Source organism: Falco biarmicus, chromosome 11 (genome assembly GCF_023638135.1).
Source record: "Falco biarmicus isolate bFalBia1 chromosome 11, bFalBia1.pri, whole genome shotgun sequence".
NCBI lineage: Eukaryota > Metazoa > Chordata > Aves > Falconiformes > Falconidae > Falco > Falco biarmicus.
In genome coordinates, this window is record NC_079298.1 from 19,001,475 (window position 1) to 19,021,493 (window position 20,019).

Genomic DNA, 20,019 nt, shown 5'->3' on the forward strand with positions numbered 1-20,019 from the left:
GCGCGAGCGAGGCCACCCCCGTTTCCCCTCCCCCCCGCAGGCCCAGGCGGGGAGAACGCGGAGCCGCCCGGGGCACACGAGCCCTGGCCGGCCCCGCCGGTGCTCGGAGGCCCGCGGGCTGCCCGCACCGACACATCCTGACATCTGCCGGGAGCAGCTGGTACCAGCCCCCCCGGTCAGCCAGGCTTGTGTCCCTGCTGTCCCACCGGCTACAGCACGCACCGGGGCTGCCCCGCCACTCACGCCGCCACAGAAGCAGGGTAAGGCCCAAGGAAGGGGCTTTGGTTATAATATGATCAGTTCCTTACAGTAAAGATACTAAACCACGAGCAGCTGATCTCTCGATCAATATTATAATGATTATTTTGAAAGAAACCTTACACACAGAGTACAATGAAAACAACCGCTGGCGTGAGCCTCCACAACCCCTGCAACGTTTGCAAATCCATTTTTGAGTCATGCTGCTCAGCACCCAAAGGTTTTGTTTCTCCCCCGCTATTAATAAAAATCTTAATTTGAGAATGAAGTCAATGGACACATGGCTGGAAGCAACACTTCTCCCATCTTTAAGAAGCTGAGCAATTGAGTCACCTGAAAAAAAAAAAGCAAGAATCAGGTTAGCAACACTGATCATGGACCACAGAAAGTGTAGTTCAGCAGCCAAGCTCCAGATCTCATAGGCATGTTTTTCCTACACGCTGCTCTCGAATGCAGTCTTACACGCACAGGTGTTTCACATTAAGTCAGTTTTTCCAACAAAGACAAACCTCTCTAACAAGACAGAGAACAAAAGCCTCCCGCACACACAAAACCGAAACCACCCACCCAGACACTGGCGTGAACTGCTCTTACAACCTACACATGCTAATAAGAGAGGTAGGTAAGAAAACAGGCAATTATAAAAAAGAATTTATTCCAAAAGTTGTGATAAAATTTATTTTTTTTTTAAATGCAGATTATAAACATTTGGTAAGACAATACATTCATCTAAAGTCTCAGGTTAACAGGCTCCACCGCAGGAGCGATCCCTCACAGGCAGGCAGCATGCTTCACGTGTTCAGATTTAGATGTGCAAGGCAGTCTTCACCCTGAGCTGATGCTCTTTTTCAGCTAAGAGCAAGCTTGTTCGTGCTCCTCCATTTACAAGATTCCAAGAAGGGACCCAAACCTAAGCCCAGCTCTTTAAGTGGTTACAGCAGGCATTTAGACAAATCAATTTCCAGACAGCCCCAGCATGTACAACTACATTTCAAGTTAATGGAATAGAAGGATTAAAGCCTACCCTCAATTTTTTTTTGTTAGAGAGCAAAATGTTGCTTATGCCTTCTGAACCAAGCAGTTTTGTTGAAAAGCACTGTCATCATCCGGAAGGTTTATGATCTTAGATGTATACAAGGAAAACAAGACTTTTATAAACACTAAACAGAAGCCCACATCTTTATCAAATGTAAGCTATTCGTGTACCAAGCATGGAGTGTAGTTGGACATTGTAGTTTATTTTAGCCTACTTCCTAAACCAGAGTAAACACGAAAAAAATTTAGAGACTATATTGAGGTCCTGCAGATGGCCTGTCTCCACAAAAAGAGAACATAGTTTAGAAATATCACCTGGGTTTGAATTTGAATGCAATTACACAGCTATAGCACTGTATGAGCGCCAAAATAATTAAGCTTTAAATACAAACCTACCCTTTGATACACCGAAAACATCCCATCACTTCAAAGTGTAGTACTGCAGAACAGAGCGTAACACATTTCCAAGTAGGAGTTTGTCTTTGCTAGTAATATTAAAGTGATTATATACTTAACAAAAAGTAGACTACAACTCAAGAGTAGAGTGTGAGAGGAATACAGCATGTGTACTCTTGTGTCGAGAAATGAGAACCTTCCCATGTTGAAACAGTTTAAAATGCATTTGACACTGAACAATTTGAAACATAAACTTCCCTATCTGTTTGAAGAGTAGGTATCTGAAGTGCACCATTTCCAAGCGTCCTTCAGGTATGGATACCTTCTTGCTACAGGACGACTCCTCTACTTACCTACTGGGGCAAAACATAGAAGCTTTGCTCCTTAATAGCATTATACAACAACATTTTCTTACAGCCCACATGATGCTGTTACAGCAGTTTACATTCCTTTTCCAGTACTAATGAGGATTTATATTTAAAGTGCATCTCAAATCAGAAATGTTTAACTAATACACAAGAATAATATGCTAAGACTTGTGGAAGTATATTTGCTAACTCGAATCGCTGCGATACTGAGTGCCTGTTGACTTACTAGTAGGACAAAGTTCAGACAATTAAAAGACACCTTGCAAATAAGCATAGCTACAGATTTTGCTGGATTCAGGGTTTTTTTTGTTTGGGTTTTTTGTTTTTTGGTTTTTTGGTTTTTTTTCAAACGGAGTTGCACACACATATGCAGAGGGCAGAATTTATCCTACAGAGAAACACTAAATTTGGTAAACAAGTTTAAGCTTTTTGGTAAGTAAGCTTAAGCTTTTAGTTTAGAAAGTTATTTTTTGACACTCAATACTTTTCCTAACTATCTTTCCCAGTTCACTTGTCATGAAAACATTCAGAACAGCAAATTTGTTAGTTTCTGTAGGAAGAAAGAAAATAATTGTTCTATAACTGCAGTTTAAATATCTGCAGCAAAATGTGAAACCTTGAATACATTGGTTTAAAAAACAAACCTTTGCTGGTATAATACCATATTTTGAAGAAGCTTCCTAAAGAACATAAAATTAAGCAGCTCCAGAGTAACCCAATTAAAAAAAAAATATAATAATAACTAAAAAAATTACTACTTAAAACCAGTAAATAGCATAGATTGTTTTCTCTGATTTTGCTAGTTAACAGTTTGAACACATTTTTTTAATTTTTATAAGGCACCACACAAAGTTTCAGTACCATTTGGATGAACAGACAAAAGTCACTACGTTCACTGTGGTTGAAGAGAACGTGATCTTAAAGGCAAAAAGCAATTGTCACTTGAACTAGTACATGGTTCCTGCTGCTCTGACTGGAGCTCTGGGGGGAGTGGGGGTGCACCAGGGTCTCCAGGCCCTGGAAGGGTTGCTGAGAAAACAGCACACTCCGCATTTCCCATCTCTGCAATCGGTAAATTCATTGAATGAAGTGAGACAGCAGACACAAATGCAGCAGTGCTATAATCTTCTTCTGGATGATGTATCTGGGTAGATTCTTTGTCTTTTGTTTTATCAAAAAAATTAGATTCATCAGAAAACGATCTAGAAAGATCATTTGTTCCTCCATACAGCGAGGTCATACAGGTGCTGCAGCTTAGACCTAAGATAAAAAACAGAAACTGGATTTAAATACAACGTGGTCCACTCTTAAAACTGTGCTCTGATTTAATATCACTAAGAATGTCAAAAGATCAATAGTATTTTTAACAGACTAACCTCTTCATCTCACCTCTCACATCCCGATATTCATGACAAATTAAAAAAAAAAAATATGTGCAGGTTATCTAGGCTGATGTGAATGATTTCTTGTTAGGGAAGAAAATTAACTCTATCCCAGCCGAAACCAGGACATTTTTCCTTATCTCTGTATCAGCTATTATTTGACAAAGATGCACCATAATTTAAGCTTCATTTTAGGAAGTCAAAGTAGCCCTTTGACCCACCTTTTGACAGATTTTTTCACTGTGTTCTTCAAACTTTTAAAACTTTCAGCTACATGGTTCTACTCCAAAGCATTCGAAGGCTGTTTTACCTGAAGCCAGAGAAAACTTCAGGACTTTCATCTTTCGGGTTAAAATGTGCTTCTTCCTTCTTTATGTCTGTTTTGATGGGTGTGGAATGGGAAGTAAGGTTTTTGGTTTAGAAGGAGTATACTTCCTTTATCTGCCTTAAAATATGAGCACATATAGTCACTATAAGTTTTGTGTGTCAACAAAACCTCCCTGCCTGTATGAAACAACACATCCAAACATTTACGGTGACTAATTCTAAGTTTTGGCATTGAAGGCATATAGGGAAATTCCCCTCAGGTTGCATTTGCTGGCTTATCTTCTGCTGAGGTGGAAAGTTGAACAAAACCAGAGCATCCTGCCACTGCAGTTAATAGCTTCAAGAGAAATGCAAGATGGAAGATAACCACCTATTCTAAGTTCTGAATTAGAACCTCATAGAAAGCAAAACTAAAATGTGAAGACAGACCTATCCATCATAACAACACATGATAGGTTTTTTGCAATTTTTTATTTATGATGTGTTCAGATAGTAGAAAAGGCAAAGCCAGGATACATGTACTAGGATCTTAAACCCAAACTAGTGATATTTTCAAGAATGTTGTCCCAAGCACTAGAGGAATTAAAAAAAAAAAAATCAGTACTAAGAATTAAATAATTATTGGAGTTTAATTTTGCAGTCCCTTAAAATAAAACTTATGTCTTACAAAATATTATTATAAACTTCTTACCTTTGAGAGCTTCAAGTTTTTCATTTTTGACTTTCAATACTACATCAGTTATCTTTTGTAACAGAAAGTTTTGTGTTCTTTCTCGTCTGATAGATTCAACCAAAGCATCTAGTCCCTTTGGGTTTTCTGCTAAGTAGTCCAGTAACTTCCCAGTTTTTTTCCTACTGGAAGATCGAGAAGAAATTTCTTCTGTATCCTCTCTCGTGAGTATTTTCTTTGAACGTAGGTAATCAAAGTGTCTCTCAGCTATAATTTTATCACACAGGTAAGGACGCATCCTTTCTAAAGCCTGAAAACCAAAACAAACTAGTATTAGTCAATATTTCCATTTATTTAGAAGCTTGTTATTTGAAACCCATATGATTTTGATACACATTAATGAAACCATTTGTAAGGCTGCCACCGTATTACCTAACACTTTTTTACACTGAGAAAAATCTATTTAAAAAACCCAAACACGTTACCTAATTTACTTATCCCTTTCATTAGTTTTTTTTTTAGTCAACTCAGGAGTTTTAATACATGTTAAGTAATAAAGTGAATACTTACAAAAAATATTAATTACACCAGGTCTGTGGTTATCACAGATCAGAACAGTCACCAAGTAAAAATGAAAGGAAATTACACCAAGAAAACACAACAGCACCTATTCACTTTGTCTACAGACACTCATTTTCACTGACTACACGACTGCCACATTTCCATACCATTTGTATCCACGAGGCACAACTCCAAAATACTGCAATTATTGATGTTTGCTCTACATTGAGTAAAAGCAGTCTCGGAGCATTGTTTAAAAGGATGGTTAAACAAATGCAACTATTTACAAGTTCAACAGATTACTGGCACCCAAAATAACATGCACTTTCATCCACAGATGTACCTACTCTCAACAACTTTACTGGCTGCTTTTCATCTTCATCAGGCTGCCTTCTTTTGGTTTATAGATTTTAAACACCTGAAGCAACTTGCACACCTCCAACACGCTGCACAGACCACTGAAAGTGCAACTGATTACTGTGGCAAAAGCAAAATGACTCTACCCTTTGCAGTGTAACTTCAGCTTACAAGTGTAAACTGGTTGCTTAACTCCTCTCTATAGCCAGAAGAGGTGGAACAATCTGCCCACGGGAGGGGACTCCGTCCACCACCTAAAGACCCTAACATGCCTTCACTGGGTATGATGCAGCAGACTCATCTGCCTTGAGCACTTCAGGAGCAACGCCACTTGGCATCTTCAGGAACTGTAACACCCAGTATCAGATCACTTTGCCTCAGAGATCTTCCTCCTGAGGAAACATGCTGTATTTTGTAACCAGATTCACTTCTAGCCTGACTACCCATTTATTTTGGAGGTACACCACTTTGACTTCCTCCTCGGAAAAAGTGAAGTGTCTTCTCCTATACTGACCAATTTATTTTTACAGTTATCAAAACAAAACCCAATCTTTCTTCAGCTTGTTTAGCTGGTACATACAAGCACAAACATTGCTACAATGTAAATGATATTAATCTTACTTCAATCTGTACATTAACAACCCTGCCTGCTTGATATCAATATTGAAACAGAATTAATGCATGTGTTCACAACTCTCCGGTTTCAGTATCTACTATTCTGTGAAGATGAGAGTCACAAATGACATCTCTGTGCTTGAAAAACAAACTCATTTTATATAATGCTACAAAATCGGCAGTTTCTCCCAGCAGCATTTTTCTCTGTGCAGAATTACACAAGTAGTCAGATACCCACTAGCTGAGTGTTACTGATGTGAAAAAACTAACGCCCCCACCACGTCTCAGTTGATTCAAAAAAAGAAAAAAAAGAATATGTGAAAGCCAGAAGGAAAAGCACCTTCACATACAAGAACAAATGAAGGGATGAAAAGAAACAAAACTTTTTTCCTGAAGAACGTTTTCAAATATCCTCCTGCTTTTTGAGATTAGATTCCATAACAGCAGCATTTAAAAATTAAAGTGACAGTTTGCCTTATAGCCATTTACTAGCTCAATAAATAGAAGCAGAGGAAAAGCTAGATATAAAGACACACTTTAAGGCAGACTATTTCAAACAGCAAAATACTGTCTGGCATACTGGTGCTAGGGAAAGCACCAACAACTCTTAAAGAAAAAAACTTCTTGGACTGCTCCATTTAGTACAGCAGAGAACAAATGTCTTCTAGTCATTCTTCAGGATTCAACAAATATTAAGCTATCAATAAACAGCCTGTGGTTACCCGGCTGTTAGAGCAAGCATCAGATGAGCATGCACGGAAGGAAAAGGAAGGCTTTGGGCAGTAGACTATCACCACTAGGTTTAATACAATTTAAAACTGAGAACGTAAGGGTGCAGCTCCATGGTGGCCAACTGAAGTGCAAGGAACACTCTGCCGTGCGCAGCAGCTGCATGTTTCTACCCTCTCCCTTGTACTGGTGGATCAGAGGATCCAGTCAAGAAACTGAACTGGTGCTTTCCCCGCCCCCCCCAGCCATATTAATTATCTGATCCAGTTTAGTCTGCAGTCATGTTGGCACTAGTGGTAGCATAACAAATACAAGAGCATAGGAGTGCAACACTACAGCTTACATCAATTTAGGCAGTCCTGGAATACTCTCAAGTGTCCAATTGCAACAAGCCCGCACCTGAACGGTTACAAATGTAGTAGGCTATGCGGGTTTTTTTCAGTTCTCATGGAAATCTCATCGTACCATAAGAAGGATCAATCAACAAACTCCACTCCGAAACAGAAGTCAGTCAACGTTACAACACTAGAAGAATAGGGTGAGTCATTATTGCATAGAAAGACTATTGTGTTTTGACTAACACCTTCCCGTGATGAGTCTTTTTCACTGTATGAAGTGTATCAATTCTGAATTTCCCTCTGCACTGGCCTCATAAGTCAACAGGTTATTAGGGACAGAAAGAGTAAACACATTAGAACGGAAGCTTTAAATATACTTTGCTCTATTTCAATGATTTTGTACGGATCACAGTCTCCTTCCCAGCTCTCGAATATAAGATTCCAACCATTATAGCTCTTCCTCAAAGCAAGTTTATCCAGACCAAGTTAACCTTTCAAGCTAATTTTCTGTGGTATGCTGGCACATAATATACACAGAACTTCTGGTAATGCAGCACTGCAGTGATGCTATCAAGTTACCTGAGCAGCTTTGAAACAGCTAAGTAAGTTTACACTGAACTGGCGCTTGGAATTGTGAAGCCGCAACATACGAGATCTGAGAGAAGAAGCTCTGAAGTCAGACCTACGGGCCTGTATTTAGATGATAAAACTAATGTTATTTCTTTCTACATATTAGGTTTCCAAAAGTCCTCTAATTACTGTGGGAGACCCTGTAAGATCAAGGGCTAAAGCGACATTCATGCACTTTTGTGAGATGCAGCCGTGAATTCAGTCACTGACACAGATGAATGTACGTATCATGTTATATAGTCTGATATAAGCGGCTATCTTTTTTTTTTTTTTTTTTTAATGTAACTACCAGATGCTAACTATTGCTGTACAACCCTGTGGTTCCACAGAAGCAAGTAATAACTTGAAAAAACAAGCCTCACAAACTGTGACAAAGCATTTAAAATTAAAATTACGTATGCAAAAAGCTAGTAAGAAACTAAAACTGAACTCCATACATTCTTAATTGTACTTTAAAGTACTATTAAAAACCCCCGAAATAAGTCAAATATAAGACACTATTGATTACAAACAGAAGGACGGATGGTCAATAAATAATTGATAAACTCCGATTTTATTTGGTTTTTTTTCCAAGTGAACCGATAACTTGTTGAGGTGGATTAGCACGTTGCTTGCTTCCCAGTCTAACAAAGAGATCAGTAAAACCAGACTGAATCCGGATGGAATCTTCCCTCAAATTCTTGACACTGGTGAATAAAACTGGGGAGGGGGGCGTATAAATTCGGGAAAACATAGAACAAAAAGCCTCCAAGACAGTTATCGGTATTTAACCCAAAGCGCCTCGCTCTGTAAGGCAGAGTCCCACCCCCCTGCAGAGAGGGGCCCGCACCCGCGGCGACCTCCGGCCACCCGGCTCACCGCTCGGCACCCGCACCCTGCCCCCGGTGCCCGACGGCGGGGCAGGCACCGCCAAACCGACCCCCACCCGCTGTCCCCAACGGGCGGCAGAGAGAGACGGCAAACAGGAAAACGAGGGGACCGAGCGCTCCGGTGCGCTCCCGGCCCCAGAGCTGAGTGTCAGCAGCACACGGCCAGCCCCACACCGGGAAGGCGGCGGATCCCAGCGGCGCGGGCTGCCGCTCTCGGCGAGCTGCGGGCAGGAGGGCCGGCCCGCCACCCCCGCCCCGCCAGGCGTGACCCGCCCGCCCCCGCCGGCGCCTGCCGGGCAGGCGGCGGGGAATTCCGGGCGGCGCGGCAGAGGCGAGGCGAGGCCAGGCCAGGCCCAGCCCGGCCCAGCCCAGCCCCCCCGCCCCCCGGGCCGCCGGCTCTGACACAGCTTCCGCTTCACCGGCCCGGCCCTGGCCCCACCCCGCCGCCCCGCGCACCCCGGCCCCTCGGGCCCGCGGCCACTTACATCCTTCTTCACCTCGGCCATCTCGTCCTCCGTCAGCGGCCGCCCCGCAGCCCCCGAGCTCGAGGCCGGGCCGGCGCCCTCCATAGCGGAAACCGCTCCGCCGGCACCACCGCTGCGGGGGAGAACGGCTCCGGGCAGCGCTTCCGGTCCGGGCCCCGCCCCGCGCCCGCCCCCGCCAATGGGCTCCCAGGGCAGGCACCCCGCCCCCAAGGCCGCCCCGCCCACCCGGCGCTCGCCGGAGCGCGGCCCCGCCCAGCAGCGCGTTCGCGGAGGGGCCCGCCCTCGCTGGCGCGCGCGGGGGCAACCGGCCGCGCTGTCTCGCCCCGCCGGCGGCCGCCCCGGGCCGGGCCCGCGCATCGGGCGCAGGGAGCGACGATCCGCGGCGGCGGGGCTCCGGCTCCCCTCGGCGGCTTAGCCCTGCTCTGCTCCGGAGCCGTGCCGCGGCGCCCCCCGCCCCCGTTAAACCAGGCGTCGGGGGACGAGGGGCGGAGCGGGCGGCTCGGGCTGCGGCTCCCGGGGGCAGCAGCGTGCAGGTCCCTCTCGTCACCGTGTTCGCAAGCCGGATGGCCGACGCCAGGCGGGCGCGGGGATTTGCGGTGGGCCCCGGGCGCTGGCGGCCCTCGAACCCCCCCGGCCCGCGGGCCCTCCGGAGCAGGCCCGTGAGAGAGGGCCAGGGGACACGGCTCCGTTAATCGCCGTTTTCCAGCTGCCGGGCAGACCTCAGGCTATTGCTGCCGCCCTGAGCTGGGCTCCCACCAGCAGTTACACTGGAGGCATACCGAAGCAGAAGCGATCAGCAGTGCGTTTTGCTGTCAGTAAGGCAAAAGTACCCCTTTTACGGTGTTTGGTAAAGTCCTTGATGCGCCTCATTAATTAACGCAGTCACACTCTGCATTGTACCAGAGTATAAATACCAGCTGCAGTGGTATCTGTTCTACAGCATTCCCAGCTTTTCAATAAACACATTGGATAGCAAAGGTCCTGCCCAGAACATTTGGAAAATGAAGGACTAGTCGCCGTTCTCACCTGGGGACCGTGCCCATTTCCGTAGCGCTGGGTGTTACAGTCACTGCCAGTCCTCAAACTGGTGGCCAGCTCCGCTCCCTGCCACCGCTGTGCAGGACGCGTCTGCCCGATGGTGGCTCACCCCCACCATCCAGCCCTGCAGACCAGATCGCTGGTAATTTGGCAGCACACCTCTGCTCACAACCCAAATCCTTCCGTGGTGTTATTCCCACCCCAAGAAGCTATAGTTTGCTGTAGTGCATTTGAATTTCTCAACACTATCTCTATATCTCTGGATTGAACACGTGAAATATAAAGTAAATGAGTATTTATCTCCCATCTTCCTGCCCAGAGAGCTGCAGGACAGGCCATTTTTCAAGTCCAAGTGACTATGCTGATCCTCCCTAATCTGTGTCAAGCATCCAAATACACGGAACGGTTTCAGAATCCAATGCTCCAGCCAGCCCACTGTGGCACTTCTGAGACAGTCAGGCGTCTTCCCAGCCCCCTGACTCGCACCTTGTTCATTAAGCCAAATGCCTTCCAGCTCCTGCCCTTCAAGGTGAATTATATTGTAGACTTTGCAGGCTCCGTACAATACTGCTGGTAAAAAAAGCTCTTGTGCATTCCGGATTTAGAGTATTTGTTAATAACCTTGCTCAGTGAGAGGCACAGTTCAAAGCCACGCTATGTCTGGAGGCTTAGGCTTCTGGATTCCTGAGCCATGTACAAGACAAACTGAAATGAATTAACTTCAGCAATCAGGAGAAGAGCATGTGGTTGGAGAATACAAGAATAGAATATATTTTAGTAGACTTAATGCCGATAAACCCTAACAGGATTTAATGGTCCAGGCAGCTGGAAGAAGACTACTCTCAGCAAGAAACTCATTTCAGGAGGTTAGTATCAGTTCAATATCAAGAATTTAGCCTCAATGAAGAGTGAGTTAGAGATCATTTCTTCCAAGGTAGCTGGGAAGATTTTGGACACTGCATTGGTTTCATGAGTATGTACAGATGTAATGCTCATCTACAATAAACTTCGAGAGTAAATTTCCCAGTAAGTTTTGGAAACTGCTTACAACCCAGAGCTGTTAAAATCTTTCATGGTATTGGTCCTCAAAAATGTTGTAATGCTGTCACAGTTTGTAAGAACAAGTTGGTCAGTTTTTGAGAGCTGTGAATAACCCCAGGTTTTCTTCCCCCTCTGCCCTCATTGAGCAGCCCATCCTTGCTGCAGAGCAGGAGCCTCTACCTGGGAGCTTCACGTGCTCCCATCCCGTTTTGCCTCCTGGTCCTTAACTCAAGGGTCTGGGTCCTGCCACAGGACAACCCCTTTTTGGAGCTGGCAGAACACCTCCAGCCCCTTCAGCCCCTGTGAGAGTGGCAGGGCTCTACACCTTCCCTAGGGAAGAGGAAAGGTGCCAGGCAGAGAGAAGGGACAGAGAATTTGGTTCAGTTACAGATCTAGATCCAGATCCAGGGCCTTGCCCAAACTGAAGCGTTATCTGCAGCTACCCATGGCAAGTTTTCAACTACAAACCCAAAACAGCCAACCTACAGCTCATGAATTTTTGGGGGTGAGGTTGCCAAGAGCATCAGAATGTCTGGACTTCACAATGCAGGAGACTGTTGACTGATGCTTTTTTGGCAGGACATACTTACGGTGGAGAGTGAATTCCTACACTCAAGTGCAGAAGTCTCTACTTGCTGAACTAATATTCTACAGCTAAATGTTGCAAAGGGCACTCCTAAATTACTATTATGCTTTTGTTTTTGCTACTCTATGACAAACTTCTTAATGTGGCAAGTGGGAGTGGACTGCATAGCTTTTGTTATTTTTAATTATTGCCACTTAGGAACAAATTCAAGTAAATTGGTACCAACTCTCCTGTAGATATGGGTACACAAAGATGCAGGTAAGTGTGGTAGTTTACTTTAAATTGAACCAAGCTGAATGTATCCACATAGATGTAAGCACAGATTTAAATTTATCAGTATAAACCCCATACTTTCAACCAGTGTAGTTAAATTAGTACAAAGGCTGTATTTAGAGATCAGCCCTAATGAAATCCTTCCTTGTCCCTGCTTCTCCACCAAGAAGAGTATTAGATTATGGTTTAAAGTCGTATTACTTAGCAAAGCTGTACAGTTCGGAAGTGATGGAATTCTTTTACTACAGTACTCTTAATTTATGTTGGGTTTCTTAAGAAGCTGAAGCACCAACACTGAGGCCTTGAACAACTGAATCTTGGCTTGCCGCAGGGTGGCACTGAAGGCCCACGAGCACTGACACATGCCCATGAAGCCTGGAGCAACCGCCTTGTCCCGAGGTCGTTAATCCTCATATCATAACCTAATAATACTAGAGCATCAGCGTACACGCAGAGATTAGCCCCACATGCACTATTTGTAGCACGCCACAAGTAGTATTTAGACATAAAACGTGCGACCATCTGTCATGTTACCACAAAGCAATGTCTGAAACGCTGTCACCTCTCTTGACGTCCTGGAGGAGAAAAGACACAAGAGCTATGTGAATAATTTAACCATAATGGTCATCCCAATAAACCTTTGTAGCTTCACCTTTTGTAACTTACAGTAAATATAGGAAATGCAGAAAAAAATACTATACTACAGTAACATCTGTTTAGTTATCTTGGGCAGTAATAAAATTTAGTCACAACCATTGTATCTAGAACACATAGGCAATATCCCCTCTCTACACGTTATTCTTAAATGTGGAGCCTAAATCATGTTTGTTTTCAAGGAGTCAAGATTTCTTCTAACAATCTTTTAGCACTAGTGTCTATAATTGGCTTTATTTCTAGGCATGTAACAAGCTTCCAAATAAAAGGATGGCATGAAACAGTATTAAATGCATATGCTTTCAGTTTCAAAACAAGAGGCAAAAACTACACAGTGCACAGTACAACTGACACTTTATTCCTTTGTGATGGGGATATATAGTATTGAAACTGCAAGAGCCACAAAAGAAAAATAATCAAAGTGCAAACCTCTATTAGAACAGATGATGGAATGTATTGATGATTTTGGCACAAAAACTGTGGAACTATATATACTGCAACAAGATTTTAAGTTTAATGAAATGTAACACTTCTGTGTTCAGTAGTCATATTTGTGCACTGCAGAACGATACAATGTAGAACAGTGACTAACACGATTCACATGCAACTCTATACAGTTACTCCATAGGTCCAGTTAAAACTTTTCTGAAAATACATGTGAGATCCAATGATACTTTGTTCACTATCACTTAACAAATACCAATCTTTAAGCAGTCTTATCTTTTCTGCTTCCTTATTGACAAAAGCAAAAATAAGAGAAACAGTTATTTTCCTCAAATGGTTCCATGTGAATGCTTATGTTTTCTAGCAAAGTAATTCGGCTCTGACTTCACTGATATAATGTATAAGAGGCTGAATGAAATCAAAAGCTCTTTTTTTTCCCATATTTCATCCCCAATTTGCTGTGAACAAACAGCATTCTGTGCACTGACTTTTTGTTTTTAAAACTGGACATAATGTTGCCTATGACATGGAAATCACAAAAAAAAAATTTATAAAAAAATCAGAGTATAGCTTCAAAAAGTGGCATCTATTTAAGACCAAAAAGGAGTGTATTAGCATGGAAAACACAAAAATGCAGATATGGAAGAATTCAAGTTTATCTTGTAAGGTACATCATGCATTCACATTTTCATTGCAGAGAGAGACACTGTATTCACATTCTGGTGAAGCAAGAAACCCACATACCACAGCTCTCCCTAAACTCTTAGCTAAGGTAACATCCATGAAAGATCTGTAACATCCATTGTAGCTCTTTCATTTGAATGGAGCTAAACTGCTCAAAGGAAAAAAAAAAACCCCAAACCCAAACAACCTTTGATGAGTAATTCAAGCCCCATTGCTGAGCTATTAACCACAAGAACTTCTGCCCTGCCCTGCTGTGTCATATAGCCCAACAGTTGTTATCAAGGGTTTTATGTGGGGAGCTATTAGTGTTCAGTGTCTCATCTCCTTTTTTGGTTTGGGATTTTATTATTTATATTAATCAAGGATGATGATTTATATCGGGCATCTGAGAAATGTTCTGGTGACAAGATGTACAGGATGCCCATTAGATGCATATGTATCACAGCAGAAATGTCCTCCCACCTGAATTCTGTTTGGGCAACAGCAAAAATAGCAAACAGCAAGAACAAGAAGCATTTGGCATGGTTTTCGTTCTTAGTACCATACTCTGCGAATGCACAAACTGAAGTGCTCTTAATGTTTTTGCTTTATAATGCCAAAATAAAGAATCAGGCTAAAGGCGGAGAGGTGAGGGCAATCCCACTAACCAGTTTAGGTAACTTTTGGCATCAGGCTAAGATGTAATTTGAAGTGTCTATGTTAGGAGGCTGTCATACCTACCAAGACCAACAGAGAGGAAGCAGGTGTGATTTAGAGCACCTAAATTCTGTGCCTGAAGTTAGACAGTTTGAATACAACTTGAAATCATCACCTGAGGGAATTCAGGTCCCTCAGCCACTCCCTTGCTCTTTCTGTATAGCAAAATGTAGCCTTGAAGCCAAGGAAATCTAAATGGTAATAGGCAAAAGACCAACCTCTGTCAATGCGGATGTTTCTCAGCTCCAAGATCCCAATTCCCCCTCCTTGGGTCTCCAAGGGAATGCACTGTCACCTATACTATGGCTTTCAGAGACACAAGATACCAACAATGTCCACCACAAATGTTTCTCTTTTCTGGAGTAACTCTAAAGGAGAGGAGTCACCTGTGTCACTCTGTGGATCTATAGCTCCTGTTGGGAGTCATCCTTCCCTCTCAAAAGAAGTTGCTCTGAGCCAAAGCGGACCCCTCGGTTTCTCCTCCCTCCTGGCAACTACTGAGGGAGGGAGTGAGTTTAGGATAGTTCAGTCTGGGTTGGGGTGCTTTGGAGTGAACAGCAAAGAGGGAGGGATACAGAAAAAGAAGACTCAAGTAAGAGAACTGAGGCAACAGAAGGCAAAATCACTTAGGGTTAGAAAAGTGCTCGTCATGCCATAAACTAGAAATGAGAGTCTGAGGAAGAGACACACAGATGAGAGGTGAGTAGAGGGTGGAAGAGAAAAAACCGAACCACAACAGAACACTTCAGAGAGAAACTGAACAGGAATCCCACAGCCTAACACTGTCCTAGTGTCGCTGGATGCTCTGGCTCCCTAGCAAGAGGAGGGAAAAGAGACTGAAGGACATGGATGGGGGCCAGGCCCCAGGAGGTGCTCGGACAGGTTGGGGAAGATTCTGTTCTGGCTTTGTCTGACAGCTCCCATAGCTGCACAGGTTTCTAACAGCACAGCTTGCCTCTAGAAGGTCATAGTTAAATACTGCAGGGTCACTTTTTGGCACAAAATCTTTGTTTAATGTCAAGTCATTATGTCATTTTAAAACGCAAGATGCCTTATCAGGTATTTAAAAAGCACCAAGGGAAGGTAGAAGAAGAGATTCCCCACTGCAATGTTTACATCCTCAGAGCCTGATCACCTGGGTCAGTCTTAAATGATAATGCACGGGAACGGAGGAGACAGAGGGGAAACATCAGGACAGCTCTTTGGGACAGCACAGAGTCATAAAACCAGCACTTTCCGTTTGGCTGACTCCAGACGTCCTTTGGGACATGCTCTCTTTTCACATACATTATATTGGCTCGTCATTGTTCTCTCCCTTGTGATAGCTCATGTCATCACAACATACAGTGTGCCCACAAAGCATCAGGTGCATTCTGGTAGCTGCCGGGAGGTTTTCTCCTCATCAGCCACTGACTCGAAGCGAGAGATATGCTGAGGAGTACCTACGGATGTGAGTACCTATGTTTCCTCCCTTATGATTGCACAAAAAAGCACGCAAGTTTCCAAAGGATATCCAAGTGTGCGCTTGGTTAATATTGTTTGCTTTCCTGCAGACCACATTGCCTGAGCTTCCTACTGTACTTTAGCAACATGTCACAAGTGGTTCAGGAAAGGTGGAGGAGATGTCTAGGAAGTTGACAACATGTTCAGACTATTTGTCAGTCTCCAGAGAGTTCCCACTACTGCCTCTGTTTGGGAATTTCTCCATCCTTAGTTTACAAACGATTTAACAAGAAGCATGTGAATACAATGGTGTATGCTTCGCTTTACTGTGGTGAGAAAAAGTATGACTCAGTGGGTAAACATGCTGTGGAATTTGCTACAAAAATTATATTTGTTTTAACTGAATACCACAGAAAATATTCATGCAATTAAAAAAAAATAAGATGGTTATTGTTCCAAGGAAAACTACCCCAAGGGCAGATAAAGTACAAATGCCAATCTTTCAGGAAAAAATAGCTTCCCTTATTCATGAGCCTAATCTAGGAATAGCTGTCCTTCAACTCCTATCACCCTTTTCTTTTGAATTTTGCTAGTAAGTGGCCTCCAAAAGAGGAGAAAACAGAAAGGAAAGAGAGAAATAAATTTAGAAACTAAACAAAGAGAATTAACACAACCCCTCGCCCTGTATTTTAGATTACTTTTGTAGGTTTAACTTCTCCAAAAGCACTTCAGTCTTCCATTTTTGTGGTCCAGGTGCTCCCTGGGAGCTGGACTTCTTTAAAAACTCCTCTTCTGTTCTCACCAAATTGAAAGTCATGGCATTAGCAGCAATCTGGGACCTGAACTTGCAGGATGTCTCTTGTGTGGCTGCACTACTCTCTCTCTTTTTCTATCATTCAAGTCTCCCAGGCAGACACTGCCCTTGAATGCTCCTGTCAGAGGAAGCTTTTTCCTAAGTTGCTACCTGGTGCCTGAAACTGATTCCAGCCACAACTCTGCCCAGCAGCAGCAACGTGATACGGCCAAGACAGTGAGCACAGTCCACTGCCCACCATTCCAGCTAGTGTACAGAAAGTTTCCCTACCACACAAGATACCAAACTGATGAGTCCATTGAGCTTTCTTCAGTCACCCCAAAACCTTGCATCACTGAAAATAAAGAGGACCGAGGAAGGAAAAAAAGATGCAGAGCAAGGAAGCAAGAGAAAAAAAGACAGGAGAAGGGAACAGCGTAAAGACAACAGAGGTGCTTGAAATGTTGAGAATTAGCTGGTTTTCATAAAATTTTCACACAGATATGTTAAATCACTAAAGTTAGGGGTTAGCCATTATAATTGTCTTCTGCTAGCCCATGGAACTAACAGACTTCAGAGTTATGTGCCCCCCAACAAACCGTACACCCACCTTAAATACCATCTGCAAGGACATAATAAAAATACACAAAGCAAAAAATTTGTAAACAAGGGTTAGTAGCACAGTGGTACAGTAGATTGTCAATAAAAACAATAAAAGTGTGGATACAGATTCGTCTACCTTGTATGTAACATTATTGCCAGTTACAAGGGAGGGACTCTGTAAACTCATAATACTGCAGTTTTGTTAATAAGCACAGAGCAACAGGTGAGTGACCCGTCTACTTTCTCCAGTTCCGTGTTGGCTATAGGGATCAGCATGTGGTCCTTCAGTTTTTCAAATACCTGTTAAGGAATGAAAACAGAACAGAAATCATGGCACTTTATGTCTCCCTTTTCCCCCTCTTCTCTAAGTATTTACAGAATGAGCAGGCATGGGTTAAGCCATCTCGTCGTTTGCAATCAACACCGACAACTACAGTGTACGTGGCTTTCCAGCTATGGGATTCACACACGTCAATTCTGCAGCACGGGGACCGGTTGCTACATCCATTTACACAGAAGAAGCACCAGGGGCACAAGAGACAAAGTAATTAGATTAGCGGAGACAAAGACAGAGCCCAGGCCTCCCGTATTTTGCCATCTGATATTTCCATGATGGAAATACAACAGCCCATTCTGGAAAGCACCTGGTTTCAATTCCCACCAACTTCCCGACCAGGTTGGGACACCGGGGGTCTCCCTGCCACCCTCAGCACAGCTCTCACCTTTGCACTCTCTGGGTACTCCTCCGGGGCTCGGTGCAGCAGGACGTGGCCTTTGCTGGGAATGTTTAAGTAGATGCAGTTTGCCGCAGCATCGTCGGGCACTGTCAGCTTGTCGTAGCGGTGGTCGCTCATCTGTTGCATGGTCTGCCAGGAGACAAAGCACAGCTACTTAGACCAAACACATTAGCAGCCCCAAACAAATGGGAGAACAGAGCTTTTAAAAAATACCTAACTGTGATTGCCAAGTCAGCCAAGGGCCATTTTGCTATGCAGCAAGTAAGGAGATCTCTTTTCATCTCTGCCCTTCGAGGAAGAATCTACAAACCCTAACTGAAATGAGCAGTAGAAAACCTTTGTGAAATGGCTCCTGCAAGCAGCAGGATTAAGCAGAGCACTCAGTAAGCATCCTCCGTGGGGTCTTTTCCTCAAGGAATGCACATTGAGTATGCAAAAACTCCTGCTCACATTGATGGAAACTATAGGTGCTCAGCACCTTCAAAAAAAAGCAGCCATCATTCAATATTTATAAAATGAGCCTGAATTAACACAAACAGGACAGGAACAGTTCACAGCTTGGATATAAGCCCAATCCTAATTCTTTTCAAGAACCTCCTTTCTGCTTTCCAAGCAGTTACTCTTTCACTAAGCACCTGTGCCGAGGAGCGAGGAGGCACGTCTGCGCTAATCCTTGTTCCCAAGGGGACAACACAATAACCTCCTCAGAACAGCAGAGCTAGTGGGTTTCAGAGGTTTGGTTTATAAATATAGGGCTCATACACAAATTTGGATCCTGGCTGGAATTTCAGAGGCAGAGACTCTCAGCACATGAGAAGCATGAGATCCCGTGGTTTGGATCAGACTCAACTTTTTAATAAGGATGGGAAAAGCCTGGAGACGAGATGCTCGACTCCCCATTGTACTGTTCCAGCTTTACATCAGCTTCACTCTGACAAAGACCAAGAATAACACAGAAGTGAACGAAGTTCAACATCAAAAACTTTGGTCCCTCCAAAACCCTAAGCAAACGCAAGTGTTTTGGTTTCTTTCTCTCTCTCTCTCATAGCCCTGCTATGTTCCCACATACATTGCAAACAGAAAGAAAAGGCTTATTTTCAGTTTCAAAACACTCACACTAGTATTGCCTTAAAAATAAACAGGTATTCTGTTAACAATTTTTTTCAACTAAATTCCCTTCTCAGGGAACCCCCACCGATTTACATTGCATAGCAGAGAGCAGGCTTTAATTTCAGGCACAGTTAAAGCTGATTGTTAAATTATTTGCAAATTCATTCATTTGTACTACTACTCATTCATAAAGAAAAATACTATATACAACTGAACTACAATGAGGATCTCCAACATATTTGGAAGCAACAAAGCAATTCATGCTTGCACACACCTACAGCAAGTAATTCTTTCATAGGTCTGGATACATTTTTTATGTTGTAGCCTGAGTCATCCACATCCCGCGGAGAACATGAAACTCACAACAAAGAATGCCATGCATTCTTGAGAAGTGTTATCAGATTGCCACTTCTTGTTCCTTCAGAAGTTATGAAACTTTCCCGAGTTCCCAAGGTCAAATTTACCTCCATAAAAGGTTAATATTTTTCTGGGGAAAAATCCTTGCACCTTTACTTCACCGGATGTATTTTTGTTACTGTGCTTACCATGGTTGGCTTTCCTATTTTTAGTTTTGTTTCTTATGTTGCCAAGAGGTATTTTCTATTATGCTTTCCTCGATACTGCAGACATCTAGCAGCAGGTGACACGGCTGCACCAGTGCAACTTCGTCCTGGTAAGCAGAGCCAACAGACACGTCCCTCTACCGGCAGCTTCTCTTTTCTTCCCTGCATAATCTTTTTAAGTCTCGAATAAGGAAACCTATTTATTAAATCTGCACTAAAACATGCGTATCAGTAAAGGAAAAGCCACCATGCCTGAATTTCACTCAGCTCCCACAGAGTTATGCTTTCTCCAGTCCTTCTTGGAAACAGAATCCCGATACTGTAGGGTTTCTTT

General features: G+C 43.4%; 2 protein-coding genes across 4 annotated transcripts in view; both read right to left on the bottom strand.

Moving 5' to 3' along the window:
* Positions 1-909: 909 nt before the first annotated feature.
* On the bottom strand, positions 910-9,178 carry BCL10 (BCL10 immune signaling adaptor). 2 transcript variants are annotated; one of them, XM_056356256.1, is made up of 3 exons: positions 9,021-9,178; positions 4,458-4,746; positions 910-3,317 (listed from the first exon to the last, which is right to left on the bottom strand). In XM_056356256.1, exons 1-3 carry the CDS (start codon positions 9,102-9,104, stop codon positions 2,950-2,952), a joined length of 741 nt encoding a protein of 246 aa, XP_056212231.1. In that variant the 5' UTR covers positions 9,105-9,178; the 3' UTR covers positions 910-2,949. The 2 variants fall into 2 exon arrangements, with proteins under 2 accessions (XP_056212231.1, XP_056212232.1); XM_056356257.1 differs by lacking the exon at positions 910-3,317 and adding an exon at positions 3,325-3,816.
* A 257-nt stretch (positions 9,179-9,435) lies between these two features.
* DDAH1 (dimethylarginine dimethylaminohydrolase 1) overlaps positions 9,436-20,019 on the bottom strand; it is a 64,580-nt gene continuing 53,996 nt past the window's right edge. Inside the window, exons 5-7 of one of the 2 annotated variants that reach the window (XM_056356249.1) lie at positions 17,998-18,141; positions 17,412-17,575; positions 9,436-12,533 (exon numbers count right to left, since the gene is read on the bottom strand). In XM_056356249.1, the coding sequence (XP_056212224.1) occupies positions 17,459-17,575; positions 17,998-18,141 (261 nt within the window). In that variant the 3' untranslated portion in view covers positions 9,436-12,533; positions 17,412-17,458. Of the gene's footprint in view, positions 12,534-12,949; positions 17,576-17,997; positions 18,142-20,019 lie in introns of those variants that run through there. The other variant, XM_056356248.1, reaches the window with a different exon arrangement.